Raw genomic sequence first — 11,333 nt, forward strand, 5'->3', positions numbered from 1 at the left:
ACTTGCAAAATTCTTTAAAATATGTGAAAATGGATATCAATAACTCCTAACAGAAATATCAGGATTTCAGCTACAGAACCACACTTATGATTAGTGTTTTTTCCACCCCATGCTATTTCATTTTTATCTTTTTACAAAACCCTGTTTTCTCTCCTTATTACTGCACAGGATGTCATTTTAAATGATGTCAATTTTCAATGTCTACTCTTTCATTATATTTGCTGAATCAATTAAAAAACTCTTTTTATCCCTATTTCTCATTTTAATATAAATCTATTTAGCAGAAGACATGAAACAGCATCAGATGTCATGTATCAACTGGCTATATCCAACTGTGGAATACAAACTAAAATTGGAGCAATACCCAGCAGTATCATAACAGAAATTAGAATGCAGAAGTCCTAACGCAATGAACAAAAACAACACCCAGTAATTGTACTTTCACACAAAATTTAAACAAAGTCAGTGAAGCATGCGATATAGGTCAAAGAGAGCTCACTGCCAAAAGGATGCAGAATTGATCAAATTGCATCCAATGACAAGTTACATGATTCCAAGCATGATAGTATGAATACATGCCAAATAATCATGATATATGAGCTTAATGCAAAAACTTGACCAAAGCCAGTAAAATATATAGGCCACAATGTTCTTTTGCTGAACGGGTGGGATAATAACAGCGATACATGTCATCTTCAATTTCATGATTCTAGTATGAATAGAGCCTAAAATGAATTTCAAACACAAAACTTAACCCTAGTTAGTAAAGTATGGGCATGAATGGACCAGGTAGTGTTCATCAAGATGCATCAAGTTTCATGATTCAAGACCAGGGGTCTCAAACTCAAACCACCCTGAGGGTTGGATAAGGGCATTTTTGATGGCCCAAGGGCGTACCACCTTTATCTCTCACGACACCTTGTGACAATCATTTTGTGGGCAACAGGATAGTGTTTGAGACCCCTGTTCTAGCCTGTTATGTCCAAAGCATGCCCAAAAACCTATGTGTTAATGAGCTAAATGTAAATACTTAACCCCAAACAAAAGTGGTCTTTTCTTATATGGGTGCTGTATTAAGACAGCTGTATACAATCACCTTGTTGAAGGACTCAAACATAGGGCCAGATTTAGGCACAAGCTAAACAAGTTACAACCAAGGGCTTCAGTCTGAAAAAGCCTCTCAATATTTCGGATTTGTAAAAAAAATTGTTACAGTTTTATTATAATTTATATTTAAGTATTAATTTAACCTGTGATTTTTTGCATAATATATTCATTATTATTATCTATGCAATATATTTCATATCAATGACATAATTTACATGGTAATAATTAGCAAAAAATTGCCAAGTTCATTTGTTACACAGACCTATTCTCTGTTAACACTTACCAAATACGGCCTCTAGAGCTTCACATAGATAAGGGACTCATCATGCCTAAATCTGACCCTGCTCAAACTGAACCGATATCAATGAACTGTGAACTATAGGTTATGGTAACCAACTTTAAGATAAAGATGTAATACTTTTTAAGAACACACCACAAATGCATGACACAAATTCTCAAGAAAAACCAGTGAAATGCAAGTCATAATGACCTTTATTGTTAAGGTGTGATACTGATAGATATGCATACAATCATCTAGATGCATGATTCTGGCATGAACTATGCTTGAGATGCAACACATGAGTGAAATATTAGTCAAAGTGATCTACTTTTGTGATGAGGGTGTAGTATTCATCAGTCTCATTCATCCTGGTATAACAATATGCACACATGGTGCAAAAGGCCTATTTTGTAATGAGCCAAATGCACAAACTCAAACTAAGCCAGTAAAAGGTAAGTTGTAGGTCACTATATGTGGTACTGAAAGCAATGCAGAGAATTCTTTAGTCTGCTGACTCTAGCACAAAGAGAAATAAACACATTTTAACCAAAGTCGGTGAAGTATGAAATATATGCAACAATTTTCTCCTGCATCTTAAGTCAGCCATTATGAGAATGGGATGGTCCAGTTAGGAATAGACTTGTCAGGTAATTGATAGGTCACGTGGTACCAATGTATATAAAGGCCAAAGATAAGCAGGTTAATGAATTCTGACGCTTAATGTCCTCAGAAAAAGAAGCCATAAAGCAAGAAGATAATCATGTAATTATTTTAATAAATATAGTGAAAGGCCTGAAGAACGCTTTCCGCAACATTATCAATATTAAAGGTGATAAAGAAAATCGTTTTATTTATCTTCTTTGCATAGGCAAGTGCCAGGGCTCACTAAGATTTATCAGGTGCTGATACCAATCACTGTGTAAAAACAGAACGAACAGCAATGGGGAAGGTACACTACCAAAGTTGTAAATATTTGTTTATACATGCCCCCTTACACGTCATGATACTTTTGGAATAAGGGTATAGTACTCATCAAAATGCATCCTATCACCCTGTTACATCGATTTAGTGTTTACAGGATATATACAAGGTGAAAAACATATTTCATCATGAGCTAAATGCTAAAATGTAACCTGAGCCAGCAAAATGTGAAATTGTCACAATGTCCTATTTTGTGGTAAGGGTGTCGTACTAATAAAGATAATTGCAATCATATAGGTTGACCATTCTGCTATGAACAGAACGTGAGAAATAAACCTGAAACACCAAACTTAACATAAGTCAATGAAACACGAAATGCATCAAATACAGATCAGTTAACTACTTTTATGAGGGTACAGAACTCATCAAGACAAATCAACTCACCAAGTTTTATGAAAATATATTTGGGATTGAGGGGGTACACCGACCAGACACCAGACATTGCCATGTTAGGCTGTTCCCGGAAATACTTGGGTTCTGCAAAGTCTTAAGATAAAAATATGATCTGGCCAGGTCGGGTCCCCCCAATAATATATCTAAAACTTTTTAAATACCAAGTACCTTATATGGTTCACAAAAATGGAAGAGGAGAAAAGGAGAAATCCAACCCAGTTAAAACAGACCATTTATATATATAGTTATCTATATTTGTTTTGTGTGGTTGACTTTTGTCCATAACTGAGGGTAGAAGTTTGGGCCTACCTGATTAATCTCATTAAAAAGATATATGTTTACTTGAATTTGAGTTCAGGACTTTGGTTTTTCCCTTGGAAATTCTATTTTCTACATGATTTCTGTCATGATGTGAACATGAATTTATGTTCACGGTCTGAACTTGTTTTCAGTTTGATGTCATTTTCCATTAAGATGATCAAGATTTTTTCAGAAAATGCTATTGTGACATAGGTCAAGTAGTGATGTATATAAAAGAGGTTTTTGTCAACAAAGTCTTCATGCCTATCTTTATATTAGTCTTTGGGAATCTATGACCAGAGGTTTTGTTAAATTCAGAAATATTTTCAGTACTAATATTAGTAATCCCACAATGTATATGGGGTACTAACATAAGCCTATGTGTAACAATGGAGCAGCTTGGTGTGATTTGCACATGAAGCTTTTTCAGCCTACTAGAAAACTTTTAACATGTTCCTTACATATACTGAAAGAAAATAAATAGCCCTCTTATTTAGCACCAGATGTGTAGTACTCAAGTTGCAGCCCATCACCATTAGAATAGTATATACAGAGGGTGTAAAAGCCTTTACAGTCATGAGCTAAATGCAAAAATTTGACCTATGCCACTAAAAGGTAACACTGACCTTCTCTGTGGTAAAGATAACACTAATAAAAATGCATACAATCATCTAGTTTGATTATTCTGCCAGAATAGTTCCCATGGGCTGGTGGTTCTTCATGTTTTCTCAGGGTTTTCCTCCACCAGATATACTTGCTGCCATGTATAGCCATGTGCTGAAAAATGGAGTTAAGTGCACAGCAACAACAACCAGAACAGAAATCAAGTTCTAAAATACAAACCTAAACTAAAATTAGCGAAGGGAAATATAGGTCACAGTGACCTACATTTACGATGAGGTAGTGTTCATTAAGATGCATCCCCTCAACCTAATTTCATCATCATAAGCATAACCATGTTTATACAGCGTGCAAAAAACCTGAGCTAAAAATGCACAGCTAAAATCCAAGCATGTACAAAATTAGCACACTCAATCCCCTAATCAGAATAGCTGTTATGAAAACCACTCCAAACTGTTGTCTAAAACCGACGAAAAAAGAATGGATAAGATTCAGTGAATTTATGGCCATGTAATACTTTTATCTGCATGGATGCCAATTCTAAAACTGGGGATAGGATAACATTTCTCTTCTACCTGGTCGAGTTCAGCTAAACTCTTTAACCCATGAAATTTCTAAACTGGTTACAAAAATGTTTGGGACATAGGAGTTTTGTCTTTTAAAACAACACGTATTTATAACAAACAGATCAGTTTATAGGAAAAACAATTTTTTTTATCACAACAAATACATATTTATCAAAATCGAAAAACCCTTCCCTGTTGTTCGTCTTCATCGTGTTTTTTCCTTTACCATCTTCTCACAGTCTTGAAACATGGCTGCACAGAAACGCTGTAATTCTCGATATTGTGCAAAATGTTGCTCCTCTTTCAGCTCCATCTCTTGCATCCGTCTTTCCAGACTTTTCAAGTACTGGACTTGCTCTTCTTCCTTGTTGCGTGATTTTGCTTTTGTGTAATAGTAGTCAGCAAAAAATATAATAAGTGGAGTCAGGTAGATTATAGATTCACTGATAATATTTGCTCCTTCTTCAACTGCCATCTCATCTGTTAATGGTTTGATATTAGCAGAATCACTTTTTACACCTATTAATTTTGTCCTATAATATACATCCCATCTATGGTACGCTGAAAGGATAAGAACAAATATTTGAATAAGTCATTTGAAATGCACTGGATCCTACTAGGGATCACATGTCAATAATATAAACATAAACACCTGACAATGAACAGTACAAAACTAAGTTTATAACTAGCATAAGCACTTTGAACTCTCAGTCAAAAGCAAAATTACAACATAGAAACAAAATAAGGCACAAACAAAAACAGAAAAGAAAGTGCTTAACTTCAAAAACTTTACATTATTTTAGGTCTAGTGGAAGTATCATTTGAAAATTGTAGATATCATACCTGTTGATTTTGAACACTTTAAATAATAAAATGGCAATCTAGTTGGTACTGATTTACAAATGGGGGAGCAAAAGTGATATTTTCTCATTACAGTGTAACCACAGAGTAAATCCAAGAAAGTCAGTTTCTGCAATGCCAGTGAACTTCAAAAACAATAATTCTAAGTGAATATTTAATGATTGAAAAGTATATGAACTCTAAACAGATAATCATTTTATTGGCACTAACATTTATATATATATATATATATATATATATATATATATATATATAAAAAGAGATAGCGAGAGACACACACACACACACAAACAGGGTGATTGGCCCCTTGTTATATTCTTGAAAGGGTATAGCCAGATTCATCAATCAATATTTCGCAGGGTTTCGTATGTTTAACAGAAAAATTGTGCTTTTTATTTTTATCAATTTCAATGCATTGTATGCAATTTGCAGGACTAAATATAAATGAATCAGCATAAAAAAAGTATTTTTACCATACTTACCCATTTATAAGCCCACCCCAAAAGACAACTCTGGTATGATATGTGAATCCCCTCCTTCTTGATAAATTTATCAGACAACCACACCTCTCTTTTATCAAGTGAAAAATACTCCACGACTAAATTCACAGCAAAATTTAAAGTTAATAATGGATTCCCTGCAAAAGATATTCGGGTCCAACGTAGAGAGGAAAAAAAAATATCCAATTTTAAGATAGAATAAAATTTACTCTGGTTTCTTAATCTTGCCAAAGACAGTATGTTCAATTATTACTCTCATATCATTACCCATCACGTTCATTTACTGATAATTTTTTTACCTACCTTAATTGCACAGGCACTTGATTCCAGGGTAATCTAATGTGTACACTCACCAGTTAATTGGTGAGTGTACACATTAGTTTATCCTGGACTCAAGTGCCTGTGCTTCAGGACACACCGTACCAATGGTATGGAAAAATGGGAACCAGCCTGGAAATGGGTGAACATAAAATAGAGTATATATGGGTTAGGCTGACCAGGTTTGGTTAATAATGTAAGTTATATTGTAGGAAAAAGAATCTTTTGAGACCTTATCCTAGTTGAAAGTGAAATTTTTTTAGAGACATTTGTATGGGTTTGAGTCTCTGGTTCAGCCAATGTGGGTATGTGAGAAAGTTTGCTAGTAGCTTCTTGTGGGTCAGTGGTTCTCTCCAGGGTTTTCCTGGGTTCTTCCTCCACCATTTATACTGACCCCCATGTATAGCCAATCTTGTGCAGAAAAATGGCATTAAACACTAAAACAGCAACATCAGTAAAGTATAAGTGGCAGAAAACGAGTCCTGGTCTTTTTATCATTTGACTGTTAGAATTAAATTGTTACTACATTTTTGCTTTTGCTCATTTCCTGAATAAAAAATGCAATAAATACTTGTTCTTAAGTTCTTAAGTTTATGTTGGTAGAAAAAAGAATACCCACAAAATTGCATTGATATGTAATTCTCAATTTATTACATGTACAAAACATCAATCTATAATTTGTAGGTGCCACGTAGCTATATGCCAAGGTCACTGAATAATATTGTTTGATAACGTCTGTACTGTCCTGAATTATCCAGCACAAATCAGAACCATCAGACACACTAGTGGGTGAAACTTTAGTGCAGGCTGATTAAATGTCAATAAGAATTAAAAAAATTAAACTTTTAATGAAAAGCTCTTAAGTTAAGTAAATGTTTGCCAAATCTATAAGTAATTGAAACTGTATCATCAACTTTGAATTTTTTCTGGTGCCGGTGCCCTAAGCATATGCTGTGCTTAATGGGTAATCCGGCACTGCCTGCCAATCTCTGTTTTGTTGCAGGTCAACATTCGTCATTAACAATCAATAATTAAACTTTCAATGACAAGGTCTTAAGTTACAGCACCTCAGTGATAAGTAAATGCTTGACGAATCTACCTGTATCTTCCTTCTTTAAGAAGCTTGAACATGACAATGGCTACAAAACACCGTCCTATTAAGTTCCTTCCTCGTCTTTTCCGTAACATATACTAGATCCCCTCCCATACTACACATCACCCATTATATGGTTCAAACGTCATGCAAGGCCTCTGCACATTCGATTAACCCAGACACATTTTGTGAGACATGAAGTTAACTCGAAAACATGTAATATATAGCAATGTCATTAGAAAATGACCTCTGACAATACCAAGCTCAAAATTGATACCAACTTTGACCCGACCACCTGGCTATAGCTTGAACTTTCGGTGAATTTTTGGCACTTATTTTCACCCTATTGGCAAGAGGTTTGGCTCCAATCTTCACAAGAGTTCCAACCAGTTTAAAGAGTGGGAAGGCCGGCATGTCTGTGCACTATGTTTCGATTTGGAGATATCCTGAAATATCACAGTTATGCTCGAACAAAATAGAGGTAAAAACTAAACGGAATTGGAATTCTGCATTTGTTTAAGATGTTTTTGTACTCATTATGTATGTTTAAAACTGCTTAATTCTAGACATAAAGATGTATAAGGAAATAAATTTGTGGTACTGTTTGACGTTGTTTATTATTATCCTCAGGGGACAAATATAGTACTCATAATTTCTGGTCAAATTATATAAGATCGCTCTTTATTATCCAAGAAAGTTCTACTTTTGTAAAAATTTCGATTAAGTTTCCATGTCTGGAAAACGTCTTTTATTTTTTTTGTACGAGTCTCTAGTATGTTCTTTACGCAAGCGTGTATTTTGCCAGACTAAGAAAAATTAATTTCTCCGTTTTCAATATATATATATATATATATATATATATATATATATATATATATATATATATATATATATATATATATATATATATATTACGAGACAGGTAAATAGACCCACCGATAAACTGATCAATATAGAATCCTTTTATCATTTTACATTCGGTTCCGGTGATTATATGCGTTCCCAGTGCCAGTTCAAAAAACTCTTCAGACATTGCCTGTTGATATTGCCGGCCGTCTTCAAGCAGCTCAACCACCAACCCAGCAACCTGCTCAACCGCAACCAGAAGTTCAACCACAACCTCAGCCAAGAATTAGAACTAACATTACAGATCAATTTACGCCTGAAGGTATTGCCGCTATCAAAGACCCAGAACAAATAATTGATATTTCCGCGTCTGGATATCATAAATAGAGACAAGTCTGTAAAACCCGAATATGTTAAAACTTTTAAAAAATGCTGATTGGATTAGGGATGTATATCGCATCGCTACTAATACTCAACAAATCAGATCTGAGGAAGATGTTAATAATTTTACCAATTTTAACCAGACAGTAGATGAGCGTATTAGACAATAAATTCTGAAAAGGAGACAAAAAGAAGAAAAAATGAAGTTGCGACTTGAAAAAGTAAAAGCAGAAAGGAAATCAGCCTTAAGAACATGGACGAAAAAAGAAGATAAAACACCAAGTGAGGAAGAACGAGAACATACAGCAGAAGAAATAATTGATGAAGCATATTATAAATATTTTAGTTCAAAAACTGGAAGTGGTCTTATTACTCCATGTCCCAATAATGTCCTTGCCGATGTCGAACGATTAGAAATTCTGATTGGCGGAAAACGAGCTGGTAATAATTCCCCAGAAATAAGTAATGAAGCAACTGATATTTGTCAACGATTATTTACAGGCTGCACCATGGACATAAATATTTATCGGTGTCTCATTGATGAGATCGTTGATGATTACCACAGTGATTGAGGGTATACAATTAGATAAATGACAAGAAAACAAGAGGATCGTTCATAATGCTCAACGTGGCCTTTATTATTACTTGCAACGTCAACGACAGTTACGCGTAATTGTATGTACGTGATTGACGTCTACCAGTTTTAATAGTATCGTGTGGTAAAAACAAAATATCTGCTTGATGGAGTTCAGTAAGAGTGCTGACATCAAATGAGCATGCTGAATTTTTAGGTGGTGGAAGCTAAATTTTCCATTTTGCCTGTCGTGCTAACTAATTTGAAGCAACAGAACGTGTAACATTTGCTGCATCAGCAAGTTTCCTAATCGCTGCTCTACCCCTCTAATATTCTCTTGAGCTACAATAAATCGATTCCATTATTTTAATAATCGGATGATTAATTACTGGCCCCTAATACTTGTTTACCTTTCATCACAGATCTTATCAACACATTAGCTAATGATTCTCTAAAAGATTTATTTTTATGAAATTTAACGAGTGAATCAACTTCACATCTGCAATATGTCGTTGTTGTAAATCCTTATTTTCATGTGCTACATCATGAACGTGATATGCTTGATCAGTCGCGTTTACTGGATACTCTACAGGTCTTGGTTGATCTCGCTTGGTGTAGTGGGGATATGGACATGATTAAGTTCAAAAACTTTTTTCAAAAGTACAATCTACCTCACACGGATTTATAACAATACATTTACATAATCTTCGATCACGATTTCGTATAGGTCTTGATAAAATATTTGGTTGAGAGACTAATAAAATTATGATTTAATTACTCACACATTACATCAGCGACCAAAAATTAATGTCCCACTGGGTAAATAAAACATATAAAAATCAGTTGAAAAACAACAAAGATATAGTAACAAAATAATCTAACCCAATTTGAGAAAATTGCGGTTTTAGTTAGAGGCTTCGGTTTGACGTTATTGTCTTTATATTTTTCATTTTTGTTGGAAACTTTAGTTTTCAAAAATGGACGTTCCAGCAAGTGGTCTGTTCACCCTCTCTGCTGCTGCCTAGGGACGTCAGTTGGGGGGCAGGGGGAGGCCCCCAGAATTTGCATGTGCTGTAAAATGTAAAATTGTTGTTGCATATATATAAAAATTAACGAGTCCGTTAAGTTCCCCCCCCCCCCGAAAAAAAGTTAAAATGACGTCCCTGCTGCTACTTCCTCAACCATAACCATCGCCGCCGCCAAAAGTTAAAATAATTGCTAGAGATAAATTTACGCCGGAAGGTAATGTCGCTATCAACGATCCAGAACAAATAATAGATTTTGCAGTATATTGACACGATAAAAGAGAGATATTTAAAACCAGAATATGCTATAAAAAATTAACCGTGCCATTTGGATTGTAGATGTATATCGTGTTGCTAATAATGTTCAGCAGATCAGACGTGATGATGAAAACTTTACTAAATTTAAACAGGAAGTAAAACAAAAAATGGAATCAGACCTTTCACTATTTATTGAAGAATCTTACAAAAAATATGGAAGTGGTCTAGTCACTCGAGGAAGTGGTCTTATTACTCAATGTCCCAGCAACGTCATTGATGATGTTGATCGACTATAAATTTTGATTGGCGGAAAACGAGCCTGTAATGATTCCTCAGAAATCATTAATGAAGCAGTTGCTATTTGTCAGAGATTATTTACAGGCGGTATCATGGACATTAATGTTTATCGGTCCATCATTGATGAAATCGTTGATGATTACCACAGTGATTGATTGAGGGTATGCAATTAGATACAATGACTAAAATAAGATGATCATACATAATGCTCAACGTGAACCAATTATGGTCAGGGTGATAAATTCGCGATTACCTACGTATAAGGTTACCTACCGAGATATGACTCAGTGATGTTGTTCAGGATCTATTTAGAAGGATATCCCCTAAAGCAATACAACCGCTCCGGTGGCATAGTAGTTAGAGCGTCCGCATCGGACGTGGGAGTTTGTGGGTTCGATACCCGGTCGAATCATACCAGAGTCATAAAAAATTACATTTGCCTCCTTTGGTGCTCAGCATTAAGAGGTTAGTGTTTGGACTGGTTGGCCTGGTGTCAGGATAATGTGACTTGGCGGGACATCATCCTACATGTCTGCGGCATGATGCCCCCTGTTAGACACCACTATAAACTGCCACACTGCAGATATCGTAGCGATATGACTGAAAAATTGTTAAAGCTACGTTAACAATCCAAATAACACAGACACAGAACTATACTCTTCATCTGTGGTCATCGCTGGAACAATAACGGTCATCGGCGCATTGTCAGCTACATATGTAATAACTCCAGTGATAGGAATCGGCGTCACAGTTGTAAAAGAAATAGCTATTATTCTTAATATCATCGCAAAAATATCCACGTGCAGCGAGAAAAAAAAAATACATGAATATACAATAAAGTTACGTACAGCGACGATAGCATATTCCGAATTATCTTCGTTGATAACATCATGTCTCAGCGATGGAATATTATCAGATACTGATTTCACAAA

At 35.1% G+C, this 11,333-nt stretch overlaps 1 protein-coding gene across 1 annotated transcript; it reads right to left on the reverse strand.

Moving 5' to 3' along the window:
• Window positions 1-1,581: 1,581 nt before the first annotated feature.
• Window positions 1,582-7,455, reverse strand: LOC149805453 (optic atrophy 3 protein homolog). The gene is made up of 2 exons (XM_089950043.1): window positions 7,302-7,455; window positions 1,582-4,809 (listed from the first exon to the last, which is right to left on the reverse strand). The coding sequence occupies exons 1-2, from the start codon at window positions 7,432-7,434 to the stop codon at window positions 4,454-4,456; spliced, it is 489 nt and encodes a 162-aa protein (XP_089806169.1). The 5' UTR covers window positions 7,435-7,455; the 3' UTR covers window positions 1,582-4,453.
• Between the last annotated feature and the right edge of the window lie 3,878 nt (window positions 7,456-11,333).

This window comes from Sinohyriopsis cumingii, chromosome 2, assembly GCF_028554795.1.
Source record: "Sinohyriopsis cumingii isolate HCF-2022 chromosome 2, ASM2855479v2, whole genome shotgun sequence".
In the NCBI taxonomy this organism is placed as follows: domain Eukaryota; kingdom Metazoa; phylum Mollusca; class Bivalvia; order Unionida; family Unionidae; genus Sinohyriopsis; species Sinohyriopsis cumingii.